We start from the raw sequence: 25913 nt of genomic DNA, 5'->3' as shown, positions 1-25913 counted from the left end.
GCGTCTTCCTGGCGCGATTTCGCGCGAGAAGACGTTGTCTTCTGGGTCTTTTGCGCGATGTTCCACAGGCAGGTAAGACATGTGGAAACGGCCAAGGGGTACCAGAGTGCAGCTGGAACATTTTGCAAGGTACTTAAAATAAACCTCGCACAATGTCAAGGGCTGTGAACAACCCAAAGAGTTCAGTATTATCTGGCTGCAGTCCTTACAACGAGCCCGTAAGGTAGTATTTATCTGCACACGGCAGCTGAGAGAGACTTCACGAATGAGACTCGTGGAGTTCATGGCAGAGGTGAGGTGTGGGAGATTTCCAGACCATAGCACTATTCCTTAGTAACTAAACAGCACTTGTTCTCAAGATAGCCTTTGCCAAACCTGAGTTACTACACAGCCCACACTTTGGGCAGCCAAACATGCCTTGAAAAATCTTAGCTATCAAAATTTACCAGGTCAGTAAGGTCTTGCAACATCAGATTCCTTACTTGGCTTTAAAGCAACTCAGGTCTGGCAAAGTTGCTTTTGTGTGCAAACGTCATGCAATGAGGTTTTGATTCTCACTGGTTCTCACCGTACACCGACAGCTTTGGCAAGGGCTGTCTGGGTCAACAAACTCTTGCCCATTGCTGTAGAGTTGCTGCTTGTAGGAACACTGCTGGCAGGTTGGGCAGCAGGAGCCTGTGGAGAAGGAAGACGAGAGATGGAGGCGAGAGACAGAGTGACTACCAAATAGGTACTTGGCAGAAGCAGTATCCTAGGCGCCGCACAGAACGTGCAGTTCTGCCTCCAGTACCCTTTACCCGTTCCAAGCCCAGTCCTGCAAACTCTCTGGAGAGTGGGCCAAGTCATTTCTGGGTTCTGTGCAGCACCAACACCCCAGGCTGCAAAATAGATTTGAATGTTAATCAGCACGACAGTGGAACTCCTTCCCAATGGAGTATTGCTCTCTCTTTTCTCACTCTTATCCAGGAGGCCTGGGAACTAAGCCCTAACCCCACACTGTGCAGTGCAGCCTTCTACAAAGACTACTCAAAAGCAAGCCCCATTTTCCTCAGTGGGGCTTCCCCCACGTAAGCACACATGGGACTGAAGGCTTATCTACACCCAGAACAAGTTTATTTATTTACGTCATTTATACCCCAACTTTCTCCCCAATAGGGACCTAAGGCAGCTTAGATTGCTTTCCTCTCCTTTTTTATATCCTTACAACAACTTTGTGAGGTCGATTAGGTTGAGAGAGAGTGATTGGCCCAAGGCCACCCAGAAAGCTTCCGTGGCAGAATGGGGATTCGAACTCAGGCCTCTCAGATCCTAGACTGACACTCTAACCACTACACCACTCTCCTGCATTCCTCCTCTTGTCGGGTCACCTTTTCTCTCCCTCACAATCTCTCCCATGGCTGAAATGTAGACAGACTGTAAGCTCCTTGGGGCAGAGACCCGTTTCTTTTATGATATGCCAGAATGAGCCATGTTGGTCACTGCGGCTCTGCAGCTAAGCTAACAGGGCAGGTAAAAAGAATCTTTGCCAGGTTAGCAGAACACTGTCTAGAAAGATGGTTCTGGAGGGGAGCCCAGCCTTTCTCTGGGACCTCTTTTCAAAAAATGAGTAAAGTTCTCTCCTGTAAGGCTAGCAACAGGGGTCAGCATCACCCAGCATCTGCCAAGCCCTGGAGCCCTAGGAGAGAGAATCGCTGAGCCGGTACTGCTGGGAAGGAGGTCTTTTTGCAGCGCACCCTGCTCTGCTTCCTCTTGGGAGCTATCTCATCCGCAAATAGGAGATGGTCCCAAAGAACTCTATGGAGATAGATCAGGACGGGTAGCCGTGTTAGTCTGTCTGTAGCAGTAGAAAAGAGCTAGAGTCCAGTAGCACCTATAAGGCAAACAAAATTTGTGGTAAGGTATGAGCTTTCATGAGTCACAGCTCACAGTATCTGAAGAAGTGAGCTGTGGCTCACAAAAATTCATACCCCACCACAAATTTTGTTAGTCTTATAGGTGCTACCGGACTCTTGCTCTTTTCTACTGTCAAAGGACTCTTTGCAACAGCTCTAGGGCAATCTCCCCTTGCAGGTTAGGAGGAGTACAACTTGGGTTGCCAACATCCAGGCGGGGCCTGGAGTTCTCCCAGAATTACAACTGGAGGGTACAGCCCCTTCCAGAAGCCAGGCTTCCACTACCAAATCTCTCCCCGTCTCCTGTTGGTGGATTTGAAACTCTTGGGGAAAGCAGGGTCACTGGGAGTATATGGGGGGGGGCATGTTGTTGTGAATTTCCAGCATTCCGCAGGGGGTTGGACTAGATGACCCTGGAGTACCCTTCCAATCCTTAGATTTTAGGATTCTATGAATCCTGATGCCCTGGTGAAGACGCAGGTGCTCAGAGAAGAGGCAGAGCGTGGCCTTCAGAGTGGCGCTTAGTTGTTGCACCTGCCTTCTTGCCCTTTCGATGGGAGGGGGAGGAAAAAACGTGCGTCAGCTCAGGATGGATCTGGATGCACAAACAGTGAGGGGGGAAAAGACGTCATGAGATCTGTCTCCTTCCTGGCCCACCACAGAGGATCGCTGCACCAGCTCCACCTTCTGCACACCTTCTGGTCGACGGCAGGCTCAAGGAAAGGCCGCGCTCCTTAGCCCCGCTCAAGCTTCTGCGGGGGGTTAAACAGTCGGAGGCACTCACCTTGCAGCTGGGCGGGGTGTTGGCAGGGGGCAGGTGGGCACTGGGTGGCGCTGCACACTGGCTCCCCCTGGAGGCAGATGCAGGTGCTGCAGGGATCCCCTTCCGGCTCCCACTCGGTGCCCTCTTCAAACTCCACACTGTCAAGGACGCAGACTGGCAGGGAGGGAGGAAACGGGCTCCATGAGAGAGCGGCCACAGGTCAGGTCAGGAGCTGGGGCAGGCTGCTCAGAAGACTGGGAGGCGGCCTTTGCTCGTCCTCCCACCCTAGGAATCCTCCATTTCTCCCCGTTGTGATAGAGGTTGCTTCACCTTGGAGCGCACCTGTGTTTGGGACGATGCTTAGGCCTCCTTGTATGGCTGAGGGTCCCTGAATGTCTGTGGCCACAATCTGGGCAGAAAATGACTCGCAACTGACCTAGTCTGTTAGTCCTTTCAAGCAAAGATCAAGACCCCAGCAGCCATGCAGGATCAAGACATCAAAAAGCACAAACCAGCGAAGGAGGGTATCTTGTATGGGAGCAATTTACATTCAAAGTGTTGGAAGCAAACCTGTGGCTTACACAGAACTCTTCTTCAGATTCAAATCCAAATGTGGAAGATGAATTTCCTTTGTATATATTTTTTAAAAAAATTGTCAGATACAGCAGTAGATTGGGCATCGTTTTCCTCAATACATCATTTCAGGTGGGTAGTAGAAGAGTACAACTTGGGTCCAGCAGCACCTTAAAGACCAACAAGATTTCCAGGGTAGGAGCTTTCGAGAGTCAAAGCTCCCTTCATCGGATATGTCAGATTTGTCAGATATCTGACAAAGAGAGCTCTGACTCTGGAAAGCTCATACCCTGGAAATCTCGTTGGTCTTTAAGGCACTCCTGGGCCGTTTCCACACGGCTTACCTGAAGCCGGGCCATGGCACAACGTTGCGGATCATGCCGGGGAAAATGCGAAATATCGCATTTTCTCGCGCGAGTTTTGCGTGGCGTCGCGTTTTCCCCAGCATGATCCGCAACGTTGCACCATGGGCCAGCTTTAGGTAAGCTGTGTGGAAACAGCCTTGGACCTGAGTCTTGCTCAATACATCGTTTGTGTTTAGCACACCAGCATCTAAAGCAGAGCTCATTTTCACTCAAAAGATGACCTCTAGTTTTTGATACATGAGTTACTGTCATAAAGGCAATGAGTGAAGGCCTCCAAAATCCAAGGAAATCTTCAAAATAAAGCAATGGAAAGATTTTGAATTAATTCACAAAGTCAGAGCATCATTAAGTGCCTGACTGAAGACCCCAAATGATGCCCCAATTCTCCCACCCTCGAGAAAATCGATCAGGAAAGGCAAAAATTAGAGCCAGCTCCCAACGGGCGTTCTGCACTTGGGGTAGTCGGATCTTTACCATTGCCAAACAGCAGCTCAAGGTGGCTCAGAGAAGCAAGCCAAGCTGCGTGCTCTGGGGAAAGGGGGGGATGCCCCCTCACAGTCTGATCCGGTGGAAGCTGCGCTTGCACTGTATCCAGCTCCTTCCTTAGGAACAGAGAAGGGTGACTGGTTCAGTAATGCCTGGGAATGGATGAGGCCCTCCCTGCCTCGGGAAGTGCACCAGGTTCAAGAATCACCTCTGCAAAGTGGGCAGCAGCGCTCTGGATCTTGGACGGGCTGGGGGCACGGCGCGGCGGGGCAGACCTCCTCCTGGCACTGGATATGCCCACCCTGAGCGGGACACAAAGAAGGAAGACATGAAAGAATCGGGTGGCATCTTAAAATCCCCGAGCAAGTTCATTGACCAGATGAGCACCCATGAAGCCCACGGGGAGCTGCCTCGTCTTTTAGTGCACCCACTGCCCTCCCCTGTCATTCATGCCCAGCCCACTCACTGCGCATGTGCACTGCAGGCAGGGGCTGCTACCTCCAGGTGTGAAGGTCTCTCCGTTCTGGTACAGGCGGGCTTCAAATTCACACACTGGCAAGCAGGATGTGGGAAAGGAAAGAAAAAACAGTGTCATAGATGCAGAGGAGTTAGCCGTGTTAGTTTGTAGTAGCAAAATCAAAAGGAGTCCAGTAGCACCTTTAAGACTAACCAACTTTATTGTAGCATAAGCTTTCGAGAACCACAGATCTCTTCTGTGAAGAGATCTGTGGTTCTTGAAAGCTTATGCTACAATAAAGTTGCATCTGATGAAGAGAACTGTGATTCTCGAAAGCTTATGCTACAATAAAGTTGGTTAGTCTTAAAGGTGCTACTGGACTCTTTTTGAAAAAACAGTGTATGTGTGTGTGGGGGTCAATACTGTGAATAGAGGCCCCTCCCCAAATCCATCTTAGGTCCAGAGCTGGGCAGAGGCTTCCAGCCAGTCCTCCCTGGTTCCTGCCCTCTCCTCCCCCTGTGCACGTTTGGATCTGCGCATGTTTGAAGAAGCTGAAGGGCTTCACCAGTTGCAGGTACTCAGCGTGGTGTAGCGGTGAGAGTGTTGGACTAGGATTTGGGAGATCCGGTTTTTAATTGCCACTCTGCCACGGAAGCTTTCTGGATGACACACTCTCAGCCCACCCTACCTTACAGGGTTGTTGTGAGGATAAAACGGCCCCCACCGGGGATAAATGCAGGTATCAATGAAGCCGACACAAATCAGGGTGATTGCTCCCCTCTGCTCCCTGCTTTGTCCACACACATGAGAGCAGCTCCTTTTTGAGGGCTGGCCCCTTTGGTGGTGGGAATGGTCTTGGGACGCAAAACAGGAGTCAGCTCTTGGGGCGACAACAAGCCAGGACAGCCCAAGGAGGGAGAAGCTGCCACAGTGGGCTGAGAGAGAGGGATTCCCAAGCCAGGGCGAGCGTGGTTTGTGCCTCCCCTGCCACGTAGCCCAGGGAGAGGGGCGTGGCTGATTCCAGACTGGCGAGATCAAACGGAGGAGGGGAGGGGGGGGTCAACCATCCTTCCCACACTGTGTCCCATTCCGTTCCTCCCCACCCCGGCATCTCCGGACGGTGCATCCTACCTCCACGCACTCACTCTGTGAAGGGCAGCAATCGGCCAAAGGTCATGCAGCAAACTGCATGGCACAGTGGAGCTGGGATCTCCCACCTTCTGGACCAGCACTCTAACTGCTACACCACACAGCTCCTTGGGGGTCCTCGCCACTCCTCCCAAGGAGCGCCAGTTCTCTGAGCCCCGGCCCAGCCCAGCTGCATCCAGGAACGGCTCTGGGCTCTCACCCTCCCTGCCTCTCCCTGGTGAAGGCTGCCTTGCCCTTGGAATGGGCTAAGACAGCCTGGGATCCCAGGAACCACAAGTGGGCATGCTCACCATCACAGGAGGGGCAGCACTGGCCCGGCACTTTGCCAGGGTGGCTGCAGGGGGCTGGAGGGCAGTCCACATCCAGCCGCTCGCAGGTGACCTCCCCGGCCTGTGGGAAGAAGCAGAGCGTCAGCGTGCTTGTTCCATACAATCCCACGTTGCTTCGGTATTTCCATGTTACACAGCGTGGCCCTGCCACTCCCGTGACAGAAGAATTGGCCGAGCCCTGAAGGAGGCTGGACTCACCCTGCATCTGCACCGCTCACATGAGTCCCCGTTCTGCACCAGCTCTCCGCTGCGGTACTCTCGCCCTTCCCACAGGCAACCTGCAGGCAAGTCGAACCCCTGTTCAGAAGCTCAGCAGCCGAGAGCGCTGGCTGCACTCTCCCCGGGCACCAGCAGGGGGCAGCTCTGAATTGGCTCTTTGAATAAGCCAGATTCAATATCCCATGGAGCCGGGAAGAAACAGCGGCCACAGTCCATGTGGGTTCTCTGCCCCGGGTTCCATGCTGTTGGGAAACGGGATTTTCTCCTGCGTCTCCACTGCATGATGATGCATTCATGCACCTCCAAGGGTTTTACCGTTGCACCCTCCAAGTGGGGCCTGGAGATTTCCTGGAATCACAACTGGTCTCCAGTCCAGGCCACAGAGATCAGTTCCCCTGGAGAAAATGGCTGTTTTGGAGGGTGAACTCTAGGGCATTATACCCCTTTGCGCAGGGCTTTTTTTCTGGGGAAAGAGGTGGTGGAACTCAGTGGGCTGCCCTCGGAGAAAATGGTCACATGGCTGGTGGCCCCGCCCCCTGATCTCCAGGCAGAGGGGAGTTTAGCTTGCCCTCCGAATCTAAGCTCCCCTCTGTCTGGAGATCAGGGGGCGGGGCCACCAGCCATGTGACCATTCTCAAGAGGTGCCGGAACTCCGTTCCCCCGCATTCCCCCTGAAAAAAAAACCCTGCCTTTGCGGCTCCTCCACCCCCCAAACTCCAACCCCCAAATCTCCAGGAATTTCCCAAGCCAGAGCTGGCAACCCCACTGGGTGTCCCCAACTTTTCTCCTGTCTTTCTTAGACCTGCTTTATTTGTTTGTTCACAGTTCACCTTTCTCACTGCGACTCAAGGCAGATCACACAGCGTAAGCCAATAGGATCAAGAGCTGGGAGATCCAATAAACGATGCAATATGGTGAACATTGCAGAAATTTGAAACCATGTTAAGGCAAAACAAGCAATTTGACAAATGACAGTGACGACCATTATGGAAGCATCTCTTCGAACCATTGCCTTATGGCGCAGCTCTGTTACCTGTGTATGAAAGCCCTTCTGAAGAATTCAGTTTTGTACATTTTGTGGAAAGCCAGGAGACCTGGGAGCGTTCCTGACCTCGAGTGATTCCGCACACGTTGGATAATGCACTTCCAATCCTCTTTATAGATCATTTGGAATGGTTTTTTTTTTGTGTGCGGAACAAATAATCCACCTCAAACGATTGATAAAGTGCATTGAAAGTGCATTATCCAACGTGTGCGGAATCAGCCCTCTTCAGGCAGGCCGTTCCAACAGGCGGCTGGGATGGCTGCCGTGTGGGTGGGGAAATTCAGATTGCCCCCTCCATATGGCAACCATTCCCCCGGCCCCAGTCTCCATGGCGGCCACTTCTTCCATCATCAAAGTAGCTTTTTTTTAAAAAAAACAAAGCAGCTTGATATAATTATATAGATATATCGTCATAGTAGTTTCAGGCAGAGATTTTTTAACAGGATATTTTTTAAATGAACATATTGTTTAAAGTATTTTTCTTGCATACACCAGCATTGCCAGGCCCCCCCCCCCCCGCCCGGGGGGGGTTTCCCCACTACCCCAGCTGCCACCCTACCCCACTACTCACCTGGCTGGTGGGGGGGGGAGGTGGGGGAGCAGTCCAACCATGTGTACTACATGCAGCAGGCATGCAGCTGAAATGGGCACACGTGCTCTGGCATTGCCAGAAAATGGTTTTGTTCCTGGCACAACATGGAAGCGATGAGTTGGGCTGGGGCTGAGTCCCTGGGACTTGACCCAAAACATAGAGAAAAAACATTATACCATAAGCCTCAAAACCTTTAAAAGCGGCACCTGGCCCTCTGCCCATTTCTAAAAAAACACTTGTTGCGCATCAGAAAAGGGACTGGCAAGTGCCATGGCGCCCAGGGCACCACGTTGGGGATGCCTACTCTAGCCCCCTCCATTGAGGAGATGGGATTCTTCCTTAATTTTTTAAAAGGAAGCTGGGAATTCACAGAACCTGTTATTGTTATAATGGTATATCCATATAATGATATGAAATGGAAGATTTTTTTTTTAAGTAAAAAGTCCCAGCCAGCGGACTGGGTAGGAACGACCACTACTGGAAGACTGGAGCCAGGAAACCTGCCATGTGGAAGCCCCCGGGTCACTGCAAAGTATCAGCCGCTGCGCTAGCAACGGGGGGGGGGGAGTATTCCAAGAGACCCCCCGCTTCCTCCATGTTACTCACCATCACAGATGGGGCAGCAGGATCCCCAACGAGGGCGGGCTGGGTGGCGGCAGAGACTGGCACACTGCCTCCGTTTGCACGCGGCCTTGCCTTCCTGGGGAGCGGGGAGAGAACAGCTATGAGATCGGAACCTTCCAAGAGGGCAGCTTAGATGGCCCCCCTCTAATGGTGACTTTGCTACACGATCCTTCCCGTTTTAGTTGGATGGTGAAGTTTCAGGCACAGAAGAAGCAGCAATGAGAGAGAGAGAGAGAGAGAGAGAGAGAGATCCTATAAGATGGCAGCCCCATCTGTACCCCATCTGTGCCCCCTTCTGTCCTTACCAGGCACCTACACTTCAGGCAAGGTTCTGCGGTGGGCGTCCACTCTTCGCCATGTTCATATCGGCTGGTTCCATCCACACAACCTTCAGTAGTGGCCGGGGGGGTGGGGGGGAGAGAGACAAAATAAGATTGTTACTAACCAGGACTGACCTGGGAAGGTGCCTCCAGGAGGCGTGGAACAGCAGCACGGATTCCGGGCTAGGAAACCAGGGACGGCTGCCTCCAACAGCCGAGGCAGATCCTCTCCCTTTCCTTCTCGCACATCTCCCGTGCCTTTTAGGAGATCTTCTCACAGGGTTGCTTTCTAGGTGGTGCCTTCCCATGCGCAGTGCCAGCACAGGGAAGCTCACTTGCCTTGTACAGCTCAAGTGGCAAAGTTCACAGCTTTGGGAAAGACATGGGACAAGCCCCTGCAGAAAAAACCCTTGCAGTTCTGCAGGTTTTTTTTAAAAGGTCCAATCTGGATGCGTGCCTCCCTGTAGAACATGGACTATTTTTCTTTGAAGGGAGTCAGACTTCAAACAGAACCAACCCCCGCAACCAACAAGACCCCCTCCAAGACTCATGCATGACATACAGATTAGAAGTGAAACTAATCCTGGCTAGTTTTACCTTCTAATGTGACATTTTACCTTAAAATTTTAGATCAGAGTGGGTTAGTCTCTCTGTATTTCTCAATTGTCATTGCAGGTGTCACTATTTATTTATTTCATTTTACTTCATTTATACCCCACCTTTCTCTCCAATGGGCCCCCAAAGCAGCTTACATCATTCATTCATTCATTCATTCATTCATTCATTCAAATTCTAAGCTGCCCTCCTCACAAGCAGGCTCAGGGTGGGTTGCAACAATTTCAATATATATTAAAATTACAATAAAAACAACAATTCTCCTGTCGTCCAATTTCCCTCTCACGACAAGCCTTGCAAGGTAGGTAATGGTTGAGAGTGTGTGACGGGCCCAAGGTCACGCAGCGTGGTTCCATAGCAGAGCAGAGAATCGGACCTGCATCACCCAGATCCTAGTCCCTCCCTCTAGCCACTACACCACACTACTTCTCACTATGCCATGAGACTGATGTCAGATATCAAGTGCTAATCACGGCAGGTCAACTACCAGATACAACATCAAATAGGGAATATCTGGAAAATCTCCTGTGCTAGAATTTGCAGAGGGCCGGGGGCTGGAGGACAAATTGAGGTTAGCTCTAATATAGATGGCCAGCTTGCTGTTGTTACCGGACAGGAAGGGAAGGGTACTGAGCAAAGGCTCAGGATGGGTTGGGGCAGAAAATCACTAAATTGGAGGGGGGGCACGTTCTTCTCACCTTGGCACCGCGGGCAACATTGCCCAGTAACTTCCTCTGTCGTGGTACAGTCCAGCTTTGGGCAAGTGACCTGGGAGCAGACAACATTCCCGCCCTGGAGAAGGGAAACATAAAGGATCTTTCTTTCTTTCTTTCTTTCTTTCTTTCTTTCTTTCTTTCTTTCTTTCTTTCTTTCTTTCTTTCTTTCTTTCTTTCTTTCTTTCTTTCTTTCTTTCTTTCTTTCTTTCCTTCCTTCCTTCCTTCCTTCCTTCCTTCCTTCCCTCCCTCCCTCCCTCCCTCCCTCCCTCCCTCCTTCCTTCTATAGTCCCCCTTTCTCACAGGGACTCAAGGCAGATTATGATTGAATTAGTCAGACAATCAGTTACCAGGTTAGAAAATATAGTAACACATTTCAATGATATCAATGCTTGAATCTAACAACAAATATTTCAAATAAAACAGAGCTATTCTGCAACTAGCATCTCATGGATGTTTTGGGGACATGAGGCAAAAGGCCTCTCAAAAGGCCTCCCCTTCCTCGGGTCAACATGGTGAGCTTTAAGCAGAGGACAGGTGACCTGCAGATCGCTCCAGGTGACTCAAGCCATTGAGTCAAGCTGCATTCTGTAAGTTAACAGCCAGTCGGTGCTGGAAGACCATGCTCTCTGGCCTTGCCAATCATCTGTCCCCTGAGCATGAACAAAATGCAGTCACCGAATCTTCCCAGAACACTGCCCTCTGGGAACCCGGCGACTGGCGTCCAAGCCCCACCCCTCCAGCCACCCACCTTGCAAACGCAGCGCTCACATGGGTCGTGGCCCATGAACTCCACACCGCTGGGAATGAGCTTTCCTTGGAAAAGGCAGCGGGTACAATCCGGGCAGCAAGAGCCAACATCAGGCGGCGCTCCGTGGGTGCAAGTCTTGGGGCACTGCTGAGCTGGAATGCAGAGCAGCTTTCCCTCCTAGAAACAGACCGAACTGTCAAGTGGATGCGTTCTGTCTGGCTCTCACCACGCGGTTTAAAGCAAACAGACAAACTGAAAAAGGAAACAGATTCTGGGCTGGGCTGGGCTGGGGATCCTTCATCCTAGATCTGAAAGGTGTCCCGTGTTTAATTCACAACGAAAACATACAAGGCACCCCTTTGCAAGCCCTGCAGTCTGAGATCCGGCTGGACAGGCACGGGATCGATGCTGGATCGTCCCTAAGCTGAGCTTCCTTCTTGGCTGGAACTCCCCAAAGACATCCAACTCTTTCGTTTCTAATTATTTTTATTTTGTAAGCCACCTCAGGCGGGTTCCTGGAGAGGCAGCGAGCGCATTTTCTAAATAAATAAATGAACTGGATACCACCGGGGACAGGACGCGGCACAATCTGGCAGGGTGATGCTGAAGTGCACTGGGAGCAGTGGAATAGTGGCGCCCAGCATCAACTGCTCTCCTCCCTTGCGAAGGAGCAGCATTCAAAAGTGCCTGTGTATGGAGAAGAGCCAGGGATGCCGCTAACCCCGCTAAGGATCCAGGAAGAGAGGTCCAGAGAGACCAAGCTCCCTTCTGCTGCTCCTTGCCAGGCCAAAGGGCGTCAGATGGCTCTCAGCCGTGCCCATTACTCACAGAACAGGAACAACGCCGGCATCCATCCGCCGAGAGGCTCTTCTGCCCGGGTTCCAAGGGATGTCCATCCAGCTCACAAGCTAACAGGAGCACAGAATGGGAGCCCATAAGGAGGGCTAAACCTTCAGCTTCCAGGGGCTGGTCCCAGTCTCACCCCCTCCACCTTCTTGCAGGTGTGAGGAAGGGCTCATGAGGGGCACTGCATGCAGGCCCCACAGACTGGGGGCTCCAAGGAAGTCCTAGCATGGATCTCTGGGAAAACTTGCACGGGGCACCGAACACAGGACTGACATCGGTGCCCATTTCTTTCGCTCTAGCTATGGAAATGATCTCCCTGAGCCAGCTGAGCAAGAAAGCTCTTTTCTCCCTCTGGGGAATACTTGCAGAGCAGACAGATTCTGTTCAATATTCCTATCCACACAATGGGAGAAGCAACAGGGACTAACAGTTGAAATCCTAAGCTAAGTTACTCCAGTCTCAGCCCATTGAAATCAATGGGCTTCGACTGGCGTAACTCTGCTTTGGATTTCACTGTAAGACACCCCAGGGGCCAAGAAAGGCATAGTGCCCGAGGCTCAGTTCTGGCTTAAACCAGTCCCATTCTTTGGTTCCTTGCACACTCCGGTCTAAGCATCGGGGTCCCATCAGTTCTTCCTGCTTAGCGACTCACCTGGGCAGGTGGGGCAGCACTGGCCTGGCTGAGGGATGGGCTTGGCACAGCGGATGGAGGGACACTGTCTCGGGTGGCATCGGACTAGGCTTCTCTATAGGGGACAACAGCACTGGGTGGGTATGGGCTTTTACCGCAGTCAAGATAGATATATTACACCTACAGCATTCCCTGGGTCTATTAAACCAGTCAATTGGTCAAAAAGAAAAAGAAAAAAGATTAAACTGGCACGACTTCTTGACAAATCCATGCCGTCTCCTACTAATCACTGTTTTGTTTTCTTTCTTTGTTTTAATTAATTTTTATTAGTTTTTCATAAAAAAGAAAGAGAGAAGGGAAGTAGATTTGAAGAAGGGGGGATGGAAGAGGAAAGAACGAAAAACACTATATAGGCTGATTCCGCACATGGTGGATAATGCACTTTCAGTGCACATTATCAATCGTTTGAGGTGTTTTTTTTGTTCCGCATACAAAAAAACCCCATTCCAAATGACTTATAAAGAGGATTGGAAGTGCATTATCCAACGTGTGCGGAATCACTCATAGTCTGCTTGTAGCAGGACTCCACACATCTACATATCATTTCATACTACGGTTCGGTTGACTGTGATAGTAGAAAACAAGTTACATCAGAGCCTTCATATCCTTAAAACATTTAAGTCCTTATATTTATTTTAACCCAATTATAAAATAGAGTCCATGGTCTAGCAAAGTCCTCTTCTATTTGTCCTTTCAATAATGAAGTTAATTTGTCCATTTCTGCACTTTCCATTATCTTCACTACTAATTCTTCTTGCAAAGGTATTACTTGACATTTCCAGTAATACACTAATAGAATTCTAGCCGCTGTTACGGCGTGTGTTTATGAAGTATTTCTGGTTCTGTTTTGTTTTCAAGATGCTTCCAGATTGCTTATTTTGCCTTTCACATTCAAGGAAGCCGTTCAGCTGGCTCTGGAGACCTGAAAGACACTTGAAGGAGCTCAGTTTTCCCTGTTCGCTTATCTTACTACAGCTCCAGATACCTTCCCCTTAACACCAGAAGCCACATGGGAATTAAATGGTGCCCCCCTTTCCTTCAAACACTCATGAACAGGGGACTGTCTTCACCAAGTAACAGACCTGCACCTCTCTGGTTATTCTTTTTCTTGCTAGCTTCTCTTAAAAGCAAACCCTGATGATGTATCTGACAAAGAGAGCTGTGGTTCTCAAAAGCTGATGATGCATCTGACAAAGAGAGCTGTGGTTCTCGAAAGCTTATGCTACAATAAAGTTGGTTCATCTTAAAGGTGCTACTGGACTCTTTACTATTTTGCAACTACAGACTAACACGGCTAACCCCTCTGGATTTAGAGAAATGGCCATTCTTAGATCTTGGGGGAGGGAGTTCCACAGTGTGTGTGTATAGGGGATAAAAGCCGACAAAGCTCTTCCCACTGTTCTTGCCATTTGAACCTCCATCCCTGCCTGCTGTTTCTCCATTGCCTGGCATGTTGTGAGTGCTGAATCCACCAGCCTCCTTGCCGAAGCTGTACCCACCAGACAGGAGCAATTCATACAGGGGTTGGATGCAGCCACAAAGACCTCTCCCTCTTGGTATCGCTGCCCTTCATACTCACAACCTGTACAAAATGAGGAAAGCCGTAACGTGGCGAACTTTGCTCCCTTCCCTGCATTCATTCTGGTGCCAGAATTTGGGGGGCTCAAGACTGGCACCTATAAATCCATACAGCATAAATTAAGGTATTTATGCATTTATTTAAACAATTGTTTAGCTGCCTTTCTACCTTGCAAGAACTCAAGGCGGCTTACAATATGAATTAAACAATCATAAAATGAATAAAACATGGTTTAAAAGCACAGTTTAGAAGTGCACATAAGCATAAAAGCAAAGTTAATTAAAAGCAGTGCTAAATAAAAACGTCTTCAGCTGCCTGGAAGATCGGCAGTGGGGGACTGGGTGCAATTTCTGGGGATGCTGTTCTTTAATTCCTCAGCCACGCAAGAGTTCAAGAACTGAGTACGCCTCAATCCTATGCAGTCATATTTCTTAAAAGTAAAACTGGCTGAATTCTGCAGGGCCAGCTTCCAGTCATATTATATGGGTCGTGCTCTGCATTGCCTTCAGCCAGACCTGGCAGTCGGTCTCCCTTCCCTTTCCTCGCACAGCATTAACCCCACCTCTTACCTGGACGGCAAACTGGACAGCACTCGCCAGGCGGCACGTGATGCTCCCGGCACGCCAGCTCTGGGCACTGGGCACCTTGGCATTGCACAGTGCCTGCCTAGGATAGTTACACAGACAGGAGAAATATGACCATCAGTTTTAGAGCCAAAAACGACACAGGATCGTACATGCATAGGGAGGCCTTGCTCTTCAGTAATGATTCCACCTCACAGGTACTGTCCAATAGGGGCTTACTGCAGAGCTCCATTTCAAACAATACTGGCAGTTACACAACATATGACATTAGGGTGCGTATGGGGCAAGGGGAAGAATCGTGCTCTGACAGGGAGAAAATGTTATGGTTTGATTGCTCAGAAAAGGCGATATTCCTGAAATGAGAATATCACGATGGAAGCAAACATCCGGGTTCCCCACAACTGTTGCACATCAGCTGCATGCCTTATCATGTTCAAAATAAAATAACTACCCATGTGCTGACTGAAAAGAAGTATTGTTGTTCCAGGGATTAGAGATGCCTGACCAAGCAGAGTTTCAATACAACGACCTGTCTAACACTGTGTTTCTCTGACAAAGAGAGCTGTGGTTCTTGAAAGCTGACGATGCATCTGACGAAGAGAGCTGCAGTTCTTGAAAGCTTACACTACAATAAAGTGGGTTGGTCTTAAAGGTGCTACTGGACTCTTTACTATTGCATGTGACGAAGAGAGCTGTGGTTCTTGAAAGCTGATGATGCATCTGACGAAGAGAGCTGCAGTTCTTGAAAGCTTATGCTACAATAAAGTTGGTTCGTCTTAAAGGTGCTAATGGACACTTTACTATTCTGGGAAGAGTGGATCCCAGCAAAGAAATCTGTTGTAAAAAGGGATCTTTGAAAACAGGGGGCTTGCAATTCAAAAAAGCCAGTTTGGTGTTAAGAGTGGTAGGACTCTAATCTGGAGAACCGGGTTTGATTCCCCACTCCTCCGCTTGAAGCCAGCTGGGTGACCTTGGCTCTCTCAGCTCCACAGGGTGTCTGTTTGTGGGGATAATAATGACATTGACTTTGTAAACTACTCTGAGAATGGCATTAAGTTGTCCTGAAGAGTGGTATATAAGCACAAGGTTAAAAAAAAACGCAGCCCTGCCACTGTCTGTCTGGGTGGTCTTTGTCAAGTTCCCTAACCTTCATCAGCTGTGTAAGAATACTATTTGACCATAAAGGGTTATAAAATGAAAAATGTGAAGTGCTTTGAACCCACTCAAAAGTACGGTATACATGCTGGTCTGATGTTATGAGAGGGTGTTTAGGGGTGTCAGCCATCGGTCGTAGCACATGACTCCGTAGACACCCTCAGTCTTCACTGGCCTCCCCCAACACTCACCCCCTTTCCCCGTCGCAGCAGCCTTCACCCCGGCCTCACCTTGCAGACACACTGGATGCAAGACGCCTCCTGGTAGTTCTGTCCATCTCTCAGGAGGTGGCCCTTGTACAGGCAGCTGCCACACTCCGGGCAGCATTTCCCCTCTGGCGTGCTGGGGTGTTGGCACGGAGCTGGGGGGCAGTCCTCCATCTTGCAGGACACTGTGCCAGCCTGGGCAGAGAAGCACAAAACATACGGGCGGTGGGGGCGGGCCGTTCTTTATGCTCATGTTCTTTGTATTGCTTGTGTTCCGTTCCAGCATTTCTTCAACTCTGTGTTGGATTCCTGCTAATGCTCTGTGTCTTTGTGAACTTGTATCTATTTACGCTGCGGCATTGTTTATGGAAATGTCCTTGATACCGACTGTACTAATCTCATACTGTGTAATTCACCTCAAGTCTCAGTGAGAAAGGCAGACTATAAATGACATAAATAAATAAAAATAAATAAATTGTTCTTGCAGTTTTAGATGTGAGAGTTCATTGAGCAGGACTGGGTGGTTACCGCCAACCACCAGGTGGGCCTTGAAGTTCCCTGGTATGACCGCCGATCTCCAGGATACAGACGCCTCAAAGAGCAGAGCGGAGGCCCAGGAGGCTGACTGCAGGGGCAGAGAGAAAAGCTTCCCCCTGCTCCTGCCCCTCCAGTACTGCTATTTGGAGGTACACTGCCTCTGAACATGGAGGTTCAAATGAGCCGTCCTTGCTAACAGGCACTGGTGGACCTGTCCTCCATAAAACTGTCCCTGTCACTTCTAAAGCTGTCTAAGATCATGGCCGTTACTGCAACGGTGAGTTCCACAAGTGAATTACCCTTTGAATGAAGTGCTCTCTTTGGCCTCCTGGATCTATTGCCCATCAACTTCACAGGGTGCCCGAGAGCTCTATTATTTTGGGAGGGGGGGAGTTCCCGCTATCCCTATTCTTATGATCAGCTCAGCATTGGAGAAGGAGGAATTCATTTTCAAATCAATAAAAAGGGAATGCGTCCTCTTGACTCCTGTTGTGCTGTGGAGCAGCTGACATGATGCGGGTGGGGGATGAACCCCTTCTCTTGGGAACAGGATTCGAATCCCTGCTTTTGCCCAGGAAGAAGCAGTCTTTGCACGGGAAGAGCTGGCTTTAATGTGGTCAAGACTGCGCCGAGTGACAAAGACCGGCAGGTTTCTCTCTTGCTACAAGTCACAGACATGTTGCTCTCTCTCTCTCTCTCTCTCTCTCTCACACACACACACACACACACACATACACACACACACACATTCACACATCTGTGACTTCCCCACCTTACAGGGCAGTAGGGCTGACTGTGGAGGTAATATACATGAAGACCTCACAACACTGAAAGAATAGAAGAAATGCTAAGAGGACGGGCCTGTGGGTTGTTCATGTGAGTGGCGAGGAGATAGTGAATAAGGGAAGGATCATTCACACTCTCAAAAACATTTTCAAGATCCATTAATTATATCATCTTGCAAGCATACGCCAGCGCAATACAAGAGGCGGAGCTCAGTTGCTTCCCTTTCCTGCTGATGAAGAGTCCTGTGTAACTCAATAGCGGACATCACTGAATCAGCAGCAAGGTATCCTTTTTGAAAATAGTCCCGGAGAGTAAAGTGCCGCAGTCCACAATCCCAGTGGCCAAGTCCACCCCCAGCCCCCATTTGAGGGCATTTTAAGTGACCAGTCAGATCAGGGCACTTGGCACAGAGTGGTGCACCGGACCAGGCTTTGAATGCCCAGGAGTGGGTAGGGTCCAGGGCAGGCCCCCTCCTCACCTCACACCGGCATGTCTGACACGGCTCGAGCTTCCAGGTCTCACCCTCCTTCCGGCCATCTGCACAACCTACAGGGAAGAAGGAGAGTGGTCAGTGCAGGGAGTGGTCAGTGCAGGGAGAGCCAGAGCGGCTAGAGTGTTGGGCTAGAATCTGGGGGACCCAGGTTTGAATTCTCACTGGGGCACAGAAGCTTGCAGTGTAGCCTCAGGCCAGTTACTCTCTCTCAGCCTAGCCTACCTCACAAGATTGCTGTGAGGGTAAAAAAAACAGAGGCGTATATGCCTCCCCAAGCTCCTTGGAGGGAAGGTGGGCAGGGCTGTGGCTCAGTGGCAGAGCATCTGCTCGGCGTGCACAAGGTCTCAGGTTCAGTCCCCAGCACTTAAATGGAACAGGCAATAGTTGATGCTGAAACATCCGTCTCGGACCTTGGAGAGCAGCTGCCAGCCTGAGTAGACAATGCTGACCTTGATGGACCCAGCTCAGTCTGAGAAGCATCATTTGAGTTCAGACTGTCAGATGCATTCATATAAAACTCCCCAGGAGATACGCCTGTCTCTCTTTATTGTTGTCTTCTGCAAGCGGGCAAAGACTTTTGTTTCATTTGGAATACCCTCAACGGTTATTGGCCCTTTCCCCTGGTTTTGGAGTTGAGTGCCTATATGTTTTTATTGGATGATTTTACATAAGATCCATGTATGATCTGCCTGTGTGCAACAAACAGCTTTAGAGCAGCTGTAGCATAGCAGTTAAATGGTTGGGCTGCAACTCAGCACTCTGCTGGTTAAAATCCCACTTCTGCCATGAGCACAGCAGGCGGCCTCGGGCAAGCCACTCCTCTCAGCCCACTCCCCAGCTGTATTGTGAGAATAACAATAACACTGACTTTGTTCACTGCTCGGAGTGGGTACTACTAACCTGTCTAGAAGAGCTGTATACATGCTCAGTTATTATATATAATTTTTAAGTGCTCTCTTAATGTTGAAATGCTTTTGTGATTTCATGTTTGCTGCCTGGGGAATCCTATTTGTGTGGAAATTCGGCATTAAAATGTTGTAAACAATCAAACATGCACTAGACAGACAGAGGAAGCTGCCTCTATTGAATTTCTCCCTGTTGGGTTGCCTTTAAAACTTACTGGAGATTTACCAGAGAAAAGAGCAACCAAGATGCATGCAGGGAAACACTGCTCACACGTCCAGGGGCTCTAGCAGAGTAAAGGGGAAGTGTATGTAGACTGGTGTGATATGATTTGAGGGGGGGCAGAAATAGGTTTTTCTTTCCTTTGCCCCGCCTGCACCCCCAGAGCAACAGTGGGGGAGCTTGCTTGGGGTCTCTGCTAGAGTTCCCATCCCTGGCCCTATTTGCAAGAGCTTCTGTCCTTCTTCCACCCCGCCCCCCATCTCGGGCTCAATACACCTGGAAGTTCTCCTGCACTGGCCGCAATGAAGGGAAGATGTGCAAGATGTGGCTCGTGCCCCTTGCCTTGACTCACCCAGGCAATGCGGCAGGTCGTGTCTCAGCGAACACTCTGGCTTGCCTCGCACACACAGGCAGGTGGTGCACAGGTCTTGATCCCAGGAAGCGCCGTCATCATAGCGCCGTCCTTCCCAAAAGCAGGTCAGTCGCCGGCACTCACATTCCTCCAGGGACTTCACACGTCCCAGAAGGTTGGAATTCTGGGGACGGAGGAGGCAGCGGTTATTCCGGAAAGCTGATCATAGAATCACAGGGTAGGAAGGTGCCTCTAAGGTCATCTAGTCCAACCCCCTGCAAAATGTAGGGAATTCCCAAATACCGCCCCCCCAGTGACCCTTACTTCCTTTGAAGTTCTCATTCACAAGTTTATGGGGATAATCAGCCTATTCAAACAACTAAGTTGGTATGTGAAGATTAACAGCCAGGCATCTGTAGGTCAGCAAGGTATACGGGTTAGTGTCAGTCTACGATCTGGGAGATCCAGGTTCAGTTCCCTGCTCTGCCTTGGCAGCTTGCTGGGTGACCTTAGGCCAGTCATGTACTCTTAGCCTAACTGACCTCGCTGGGTTTTTGTGAGGATAAAATAGAGGACAGAAGAATGATGCTTTGTGTCCCCATTGGGGAGCATGGCTAGGCACGAATGAGGGTTTTTTTTAAAAAAAAATTAAAATGCTGAGGTGGTAGAATGGGCTGATCTGAACGGTCCCTTGCATTAAAAAAAAAACCTCTATGCAAGAAGAAAACTAGGACAACAGTGTGAATGCTTCTGCCTCCTCTCTTCTTTGCTGTCTTGGGTTTTCTATTTGCAGAGAGTTTTTAACACAGGAAACATTCCAACATTCAGTCCTCCACCGGGCGCAGATAGAAAAGGGCCACATGGTACCGCCTCAGCATTTTTACCACATCGTTTGCACACGTGTGTATTCAGCCCCCCCCCCCCCAAGGAAGAGAAGGTACAGGATAGTGGCTGGCTAGATCGCGAGGGCAACGAAGAGGGCTCAGTAGACTCTGGACAAGGAAGGGTGGGATTTGCAGTGGAGTGTGAACAATCCGTATTATGGAAAGGAAGCTCCAAGTTCCCCTCCTTGTGCCCTTTGCCAGATCCACCCCCCCCCCCCCCCCCGGGAGATCCAGCCACTCTTACACCCACATATATTTGGGGCTGATACTCAGGCAAGGTCCCTCGGATGACTCCTTGGGGTGGGGCAACAAAGAGGGAGCTGGTGCACCCAGGGGCTCAGTTGGCATAAGAAGTGACCTGGCATAAGAAGTGAGACTGCCAGGCGCAGCTGCAGTTTCTGTTCCCATCATTTCCAGTTCTCTCCTAAATCCCGCACGAAGGATAAGTCTAATGGAAGCTTGAAATGCTCCCTTACTGACCAGAGGAGATCATCTGGAATCTTCCTGGATAGAACTGGAGACCCAAAAGAAAGACCAAACCACTGCTGACATTAAATAGCGTTCCCTTTTGCTTGCAAGACAGGATTAGATATTCAGTCAGGTTCCTGTTCTCAGGTTCATACAGCAGAGGTGGCTTTCCTCAAAATAACATCCATAGTGTTTAAGTGGCTGGACTGTGAATCAGCACTCTGCTGGTTCGACTTCCACTCCTGCCATGAGCTCAGCAAGTGACCTTGGGTCAACTCAGCCCCACCTCCCCGGCTGTATTGTGGGGATAATAATAACACTGACTTTTATCACCGCTCTGTGGTGGTGGCGGCGGAAAGTGCACTCAAGTCAGATTTGATTTATGGTGACCACTGCTCTGAGTAGGGCACTAATCTGTCTAGAAGAGCAGCATATATGTGCACTGTTATGTGAGCTGCCATAGCATAGTGGTTAAGTGGCTGGGCTGTGAATCAGCACTCTGCTGGTTCGACTTCCCCTCCTGCCATGAGCTCAGCAGGTGGCCTTGGGTCAGCCCCTCCTCTCAGTCCAGCTCCCCAGCTGGATTGTGGGGATAACAACATCACTGACTTTGTTCAGCGATCTGAGTTGGGCACTAATCCGTCTAGAAGGGTGGTATATAAGCACACTGTTATTATTATTCTCAACAAGGCAATCCAGGGATGGGAGCAACAGGTTTCAGAATAAGCGAGGTGCAGCAGTCTACAGTTCTAACCAACAAACAGAACTAAGGAGCAGGGACTCCACCTGATGAGACTGAGGGGCCAAGCTAGACATGGCGGCATCCTCATGACTGTCCGTGACACAGGAAGCGACTGCCATGCCTACCTGGCTGTGTGGCACTGCTAGGGTTGCCAGTCTCCAGGTGGAGAAAAAGGCTGCTTTGGAGGGTGAACTCCATGGCATTACACCCTGCTGAGGCCCCTCACTCCCCCAAACCCCACCGTCCCCAGGCTCCACCCCCAAAATCTCCAGGAATTTTCCAACCTGGAGTTGGTAACCCTTGCTGCACCAGATGTCTGACCCAGCAGGGTCTTCTGATGTTCTTACTTCTGATCTTTCTTTCCCACTTTATAGTCCTGCCTTCCATCCTACTCTTTCCTCCATATCTGCTTGATAAACTTGTCCCCCGCACACTGTGGGTTTGGGGTGGGTGGGAAGTGTGAGCTTGGGACAGCCAGAGACGCGCCTCACCTGCTCTTTCACCATGTCCAACATGCTCCCAAGCCCATCCACCAGTTCCTCCAGCCTCCGGATCCTCTCTTCCGGGCTGGCCAGGCTGGACTGTGCTGCCCCTGGGGGCGGGAAATCAGACTGGCTGGGCTCCCGCTGGTAATGGCGGATGTCCGTGAGGGCCAGCGGCTCGAGGGGTGGCGGAGAGTCCGGTTCCATGTAGTGCTCTTCAGCCATGGTGTAGGGCAGCGGCAGCAGATCGGGCTCTGTGGGTCAAGAGATGATGAGATTCTCAAAGCCAGGAAATATCCCTGCAATGAAGCTGCTGTGGCTGTCTCTCCCCATTTGCTGCCCAATAAATGCGATACCCCAAATGCGACCAATAAATGCGATGCCCCAGCAACGATCCTGGAGGTCCCAGGCAATGTGCCACCAAACCCAGCAGCAGCCTACGGGATCCGAGATGGAAAACCCAAACTGCATTCCCCCCCTCTGGCTGCTGAATCCTCCTATGCCAGCCCCCACTGGAAAGAACAGGAGCGGCACAAGGACCAAACTCCCTTGCAAGATTCTGCCCGCCTTGAATTGCAGGACTTCTGCGGCCCTCAAGGCTTACAGCATCCGCCCAAAAGCAACGCACACACAAAGCTGATGAGCAGAACTTCCTCTGGTCTCCTCTTATTGGCCTTCCAGGCCTGCCTGTTGCTGCTGCCGCCCTGGCGGTTGTTTCTCTGTGCTCTGCGGAAGCCACTAAAAATGCTCCCTTCTCTTCAGAACTATGTGAGCGTGTGGTGCAGCGGTAGAGCATCAGCTTGGCATGCAGAAGGTACCAAGTTCCATCCCCAGCATTTTCAGTTAAGAAGGATCGGGTGATTTGGAAGACTTTGACCTGAGACCCTGGAGAGCACCTGCCAGTCTGGTGCAGACCATACCGGCCTGGATGGACCGAGGGTCGGACTCGGTATAAGGCAGCTTCATGGGTTTGTGTGTTTGGAAACAGGCCACCAAGCCGGCACTCAGCCCCCTGTCCGGTCAGTCTTTTCTGGATGCAGCTTCTTTCTCCCCCCCCTTTTCTTTTTCTTTTAATTAAAAGTTTTATTTAATTAAAAACAATCCCCCAAAAACTACAATTACACATACACTAATAAAACAAAAGCAAAAACAACAAATCAACATACAAAATACAGAAAAAGGCAACAAAAACAATCTAAACCAAAAGGTTTCCAATTTTCTCCAAACAAATATTTGTATCATGTCAAATCTACACTTTCTCTAATGAATGATTAAAAGCTCTCTTTTTTCTAATGTCAAAATCCCTTAACCCATAAATCCGCAAATCATTGTTATCTATTTCATATAAATAGTCGATGAAGGGATTCCATGAATCAACAAACGAACTTTCTCAAATAGAAACTAGTCTGGAGAGGAAAGGTTTGTTAATGATGATGAGCCTCAATGACTAAATGGAGCCTCCACGTTCAGAGGCAGCGTACTGCTGAATATCGGCACTGAAAAAGGTAACAGAAGGAGACAGCTTTGACCAGTTTGGCTAGGGATCCAGTTTGGCTGGGGATCCTTTGATCAGTTTGGCTCGGGATCCTGACAGTGTTTTGCCATCTTCTGGGCATGCAGTAAGGGTCACTGTGTGTGGGGGGGGGGGGGAGGGGAGGTAACTCTGTATTTCTTGCATTGTGCAGGGGGTTGGACTAGATGACCCTAGAGGTCCCTTCCAACCCTACGATTCTATGACCTCTGTCCCCTACTTGCAGGCCTTCCAAGGCTGGCTGCTTTGGGGAAGAGGTTGCTGGATTAGAAAGAGCGTTTATCTTATCCAGCTGGGCTGTTCTGATGTTCCTACAAAGGCAGAGTTCTGGCTGCTGCCTCTCCTCCGGACAGGGGCTAGCTACAGAGAGGGGGCTCCCGCTGGCCTATGGGTCACATGGTCTTGCCCCCAGTCCCCTATGCCAAGCCTGCTTTCGGAGGCAGCCGCCTCTGCTGAAGTGCAGCAAAAAGACTAGTTGCTGCTTACGGTCTGACTTCTTGAGCAGCTCACCCACATGTATTCTCATGCGTGCCAGATCCGTTAATTTGTTAATCTTCCCTCCACGGTACAAGGACAGATCCCCGGTGTGTTCTTTCATTACTCACTGTCTAGTGCATTTCTTTCCCATTCTTCTTCCAAGGAGCTTCTCCTCTGTCCATGGTCAAATCCACATTACTCATTCTAAGTCGCATGTTCCCCGCATTCCCCACGCAATCCCGAGTGCCGGTCACATTACCTCCTTAAACAGACGCATTTCATTCGCATTTCTCCCGAATATGTGGTCACAGGTTTTCAACGGGAGTTTCACGGTGGCCGTGAACGGGCCAATGCGCAATTTACGCGGTTTTTTTAAAAACCACCCCCCTTCCTGTCTCTCCGGCCGTTCCGAGAGTTCCTATTGGCTGATTCAACTTGCAAGTGCTCCGTAGTCTGCAAAAGACTGTTTTTGACTTCATAGCATTGGATTTATTGATTATGCTGTTTCTGAATCAAATCTGGTAGATTGAAAAATCATTTTGGGGTGAATCCATCCTCAGAATGGACTGGCGAAACTTCCTTTTTAACTGTTTTTTATTTTTTTTATTTTATATTACTGTAATATCGAAATTATGAAATATCAAAATAATGACACTCCAAGGAAGTGAAACTTCAGTAAAATTCAGGCACTGAACTGTCCTGCATGGGAAATGCCCACAAAAGCTTCCCACATGCTTCCAAATTTCCAAAAAAGAAATGGGAGAGAGCCATCAGTGCTGTCAGTGGGGGAAAGAGAGGCATCATTATCTTCAGTGATGTTGCTTTATAAGGCAAGATCGAAATAACGGAAAAGTGCGCTCAAAAAAATAAAAAAAAATGGGCGGGGAAAAAAAGTCCCGCCCAAAAAAGTGGTCTTCGAGCGGCCGTGTGACCGGAGGGACGCGCGAGAAAGACGGATTGGAAGCAGGGATGTGAACGAAGAGGAAAAAATCACGGATTGGAGGCAAACGGAAGATATCCGATAAACATGCGGGTAATGGGTGAATGTGGATTCGACCCATTTTACTCTCGCAACACCGCTGTGAGATAAGTTAGGCTGAGACAGACCTGCTTGAACCCACGTCTTTCAGATCCTAGTTCCACATTGGGTCTCCTGGTCCAGTCCCTCTCCCTCCATCCCCTTCTCTCTGCCTCCTGCCACTCCTGCAGCCTTCACTCTGAACAGCACCCGACGTTATATAATTGATGGTTTAAGTGAAAGTCTAAATTGAATGGAGGGAACGTCGGAGTTTATATACCATCTTTGAAAAAGGGACTCCAGAAACGGGACCCCCCACCGGTCCTCCCGTCAGATGGATATTTCTTGCTACGTGCCTCTTGACCTATAGTGCCTCTGTGGCCATTAATATTGACATATTGGACGGAATTATCTTGTTCACTGATTTATGACTGGCAGCTATATGGCGATGGACAAATAACATCCTTTCGCACTCAGCACTTAGCACTTAATAGGCCTTGCAATGAAGACTGTATAAATGTATTGAAACTGCATTTAGTAATGAATGAATAAGTACACTGTATGAATTGTCCAAATACTGGCAATTGACTTATACTGTATTAATTATATGAATGTTTATATAAGATTGTGTTGAAGTGGTTTGTTGTTAGGTGGTCTTGATTTTTCTTGTTTGTTAATTCCTGCACACAGTGCAGAAGAAGCCATGCCTTTAAAGACCAGGCTCGCGTCAAGGAACCTTGAAAAGCTGGGGTGTATTCCACGACTCCGCATCAAACCGTTTTAGGACTGGGGACAAAGTCGAGCATCTGGAAAGGGTTCTAGTCCTTCTGACAGCAAGTAGAGCCGGTGTGGTGTAATATTGGACTACATCCTGGGACAACAGGGTTGGAAGCTCTGCTCTGCCACGGAAGCGAGCCAGGTGACCCTCTGCCTAATCTACCTTACAAGGCTGTAGTTGTGAGGCTAGAGGGGGGAGGGGAGATTAGTGGGGCTCTGGCTGGGGAGAAAAGCGAGGTATTATCATTTTATTTTAAAGGAAAACCTTGCAAATGAACTGGTAATTC

The 25913-nt window shown here is 49.7% G+C and overlaps 1 protein-coding gene across 1 annotated transcript in view; it reads right to left on the bottom strand.

Annotated features, from left to right (window-relative positions):
• Window positions 1–25913, bottom strand: part of KCP (kielin cysteine rich BMP regulator) — an 80475-nt gene that overhangs the window by 38542 nt on the left and 16020 nt on the right. Inside the window, exons 4-21 of the mRNA XM_054988561.1 lie at window positions 21833–22077; window positions 19248–19431; window positions 17756–17823; window positions 15979–16149; window positions 14579–14675; window positions 13930–14012; window positions 12392–12485; window positions 11722–11801; window positions 10894–11070; window positions 10128–10221; window positions 8800–8882; window positions 8477–8570; window positions 6213–6292; window positions 5976–6075; window positions 4546–4631; window positions 4288–4381; window positions 2677–2829; window positions 569–675 (exon numbers count right to left, since the gene is read on the bottom strand). Of these exons, the coding sequence (XP_054844536.1) occupies window positions 569–675; window positions 2677–2829; window positions 4288–4381; window positions 4546–4631; window positions 5976–6075; window positions 6213–6292; window positions 8477–8570; window positions 8800–8882; window positions 10128–10221; window positions 10894–11070; window positions 11722–11801; window positions 12392–12485; window positions 13930–14012; window positions 14579–14675; window positions 15979–16149; window positions 17756–17823; window positions 19248–19431; window positions 21833–22077 (2090 nt within the window). The remainder of the gene's footprint in view (window positions 1–568; window positions 676–2676; window positions 2830–4287; window positions 4382–4545; window positions 4632–5975; window positions 6076–6212; window positions 6293–8476; window positions 8571–8799; window positions 8883–10127; window positions 10222–10893; window positions 11071–11721; window positions 11802–12391; window positions 12486–13929; window positions 14013–14578; window positions 14676–15978; window positions 16150–17755; window positions 17824–19247; window positions 19432–21832; window positions 22078–25913) is intronic.

Source organism: Eublepharis macularius, chromosome 9 (assembly GCF_028583425.1).
Source record: "Eublepharis macularius isolate TG4126 chromosome 9, MPM_Emac_v1.0, whole genome shotgun sequence".
Lineage (NCBI taxonomy): Eukaryota > Metazoa > Chordata > Lepidosauria > Squamata > Eublepharidae > Eublepharis > Eublepharis macularius.
The sequence above is the reverse complement of the archived record's forward strand: the minus strand, read 5'-3'. Positions and strand labels throughout refer to the sequence as shown.